Genomic DNA, 1,440 nt, shown 5'->3' on the forward strand with positions numbered 1-1,440 from the left:
GGGATGCAGCACTGAAGCACAGTGTTCGAAGCCATTGACCCTAGCATGGTGGTAGATAATTTCAGGGGTGAACTGCAGCTACACAACTGCTCCTGATTAGTTTTACCTAATTTAACTGAAACGAACACACCCATTTTGCCCAAGAAAACAGTAATGCTAGACTTGAGCTTATTTTTACATAGCTTAATTGCTTCCTGGGACATGTCAGGTTAGCAGTTAAAAGGTAGTATTATATAGCACTGAACGTTGTTTGCAAGGACTACAAAGTGTACAGTAAAGACTTGAGCTCAGTTGTGTGTGTGTGTGTATACGTGTATGTGTGTGTTTACGTGTTCACAACACACATTTCCCTTAAACACTGCAGTACTGCTGCTCACCTAGAAGAGGTATCGTAGCTCAGCCACAAGGCCTGAGCCTGTTACGGGAAGGAATAAATAGCACCTGGCTGTGTTCTGCTGGACACTGACTGCCCAGGTCTTGTGGGCAGAGAAGGCTGTTAGGAATGGGAAAGGCTGGAAAACAAAAGGCAAACCACTTCTTGCACCATCTGCTGCTTTATAGAAGAGGGGGACACGTGTAGCTGATATAAGAGCTGTCTGGGACTCAGATGATAAGGAAGGAACAGCAGAGGCAGTGAAGCTAGGCAATAATAGAGGAAGAGAACAGCACGTGGTCTGCAACATATGTATGAGAGAAAAAGCAAAAACCTAGTTCGACCTTTTGTTGAAAAGAGAGAAAACTCTTCAAGCGTGTCTATTGTCCTGATAATGAATAAAACAGATCATTTTCCATCCTGAAAGGAGCCTGAGGCACCTGCTCTGAATGGACCAAGCTTAATAATATGAAAGGTCTTTGTAACTTCATATGAACAAGTTCTTACCCATATGCGCCTCATAGAGTGCTAGTGACAAATAAGGGGTTTTTAAGGTCAGCTTCTTTGAAATCTGTGTGTATATTGTACACCTGCAAGCTGCTCTAAGATGTGCATGACTCTTTGCCACAGGTATAGATTATAAGACGACAATGATTCTTCTGGATGGCCGACGAATCAAGCTACAGCTCTGGTAAGTGTATGAGCTCCAGCTTTCCTCATAATTTATATTTCAAAGACACAAAAACGCAACTCTTCAGGGCAAGAGTCCTCCCTTACGCTTCAGAAATATTCAGTCAACTGAGGAAGAGTGAGCCAGGCAGCTAGCCCTGTGAGTAAGTCACGCTTTGTCTTTTCCTCAGTTTCCATCTATTTCATGTAAAATGGGGGGCCCTGCAGTTTCTCTGTGTAACAGATACATAATAAATGCCAAAGAAAGGCATAAAGGGTTACAAGTGCCTTCAAGATGGATCCAAAGTGCCTTCAAAGATTATAAATTATAGTGGTAATGGGACCCACGAAGTACCTTAGGAAGCATACAGGGACTGTACAGCAACATCCCCTTTGCT

At 43.1% G+C, this 1,440-nt stretch overlaps 1 protein-coding gene across 1 annotated transcript in view; it reads left to right on the forward strand.

The window, feature by feature from the left end:
* Nucleotides 1-993: 993 nt before the first annotated feature.
* LOC104471629 (ras-related protein Rab-40B) overlaps nucleotides 994-1,440 on the forward strand; it is a gene marked incomplete at its 5' end in the record, with an annotated part of 5,174 nt that continues 4,727 nt past the window's right edge. The window contains one exon of the mRNA XM_010087026.1: nucleotides 994-1,064. Within this exon, the coding sequence (XP_010085328.1) occupies nucleotides 994-1,064 (71 nt within the window). The remainder of the gene's footprint in view (nucleotides 1,065-1,440) is intronic.

Source organism: Pterocles gutturalis, unplaced genomic scaffold (genome assembly GCF_000699245.1).
Source record: "Pterocles gutturalis isolate BGI_N339 unplaced genomic scaffold, ASM69924v1 scaffold38436, whole genome shotgun sequence".
Taxonomy (NCBI): domain Eukaryota; kingdom Metazoa; phylum Chordata; class Aves; order Pterocliformes; family Pteroclidae; genus Pterocles; species Pterocles gutturalis.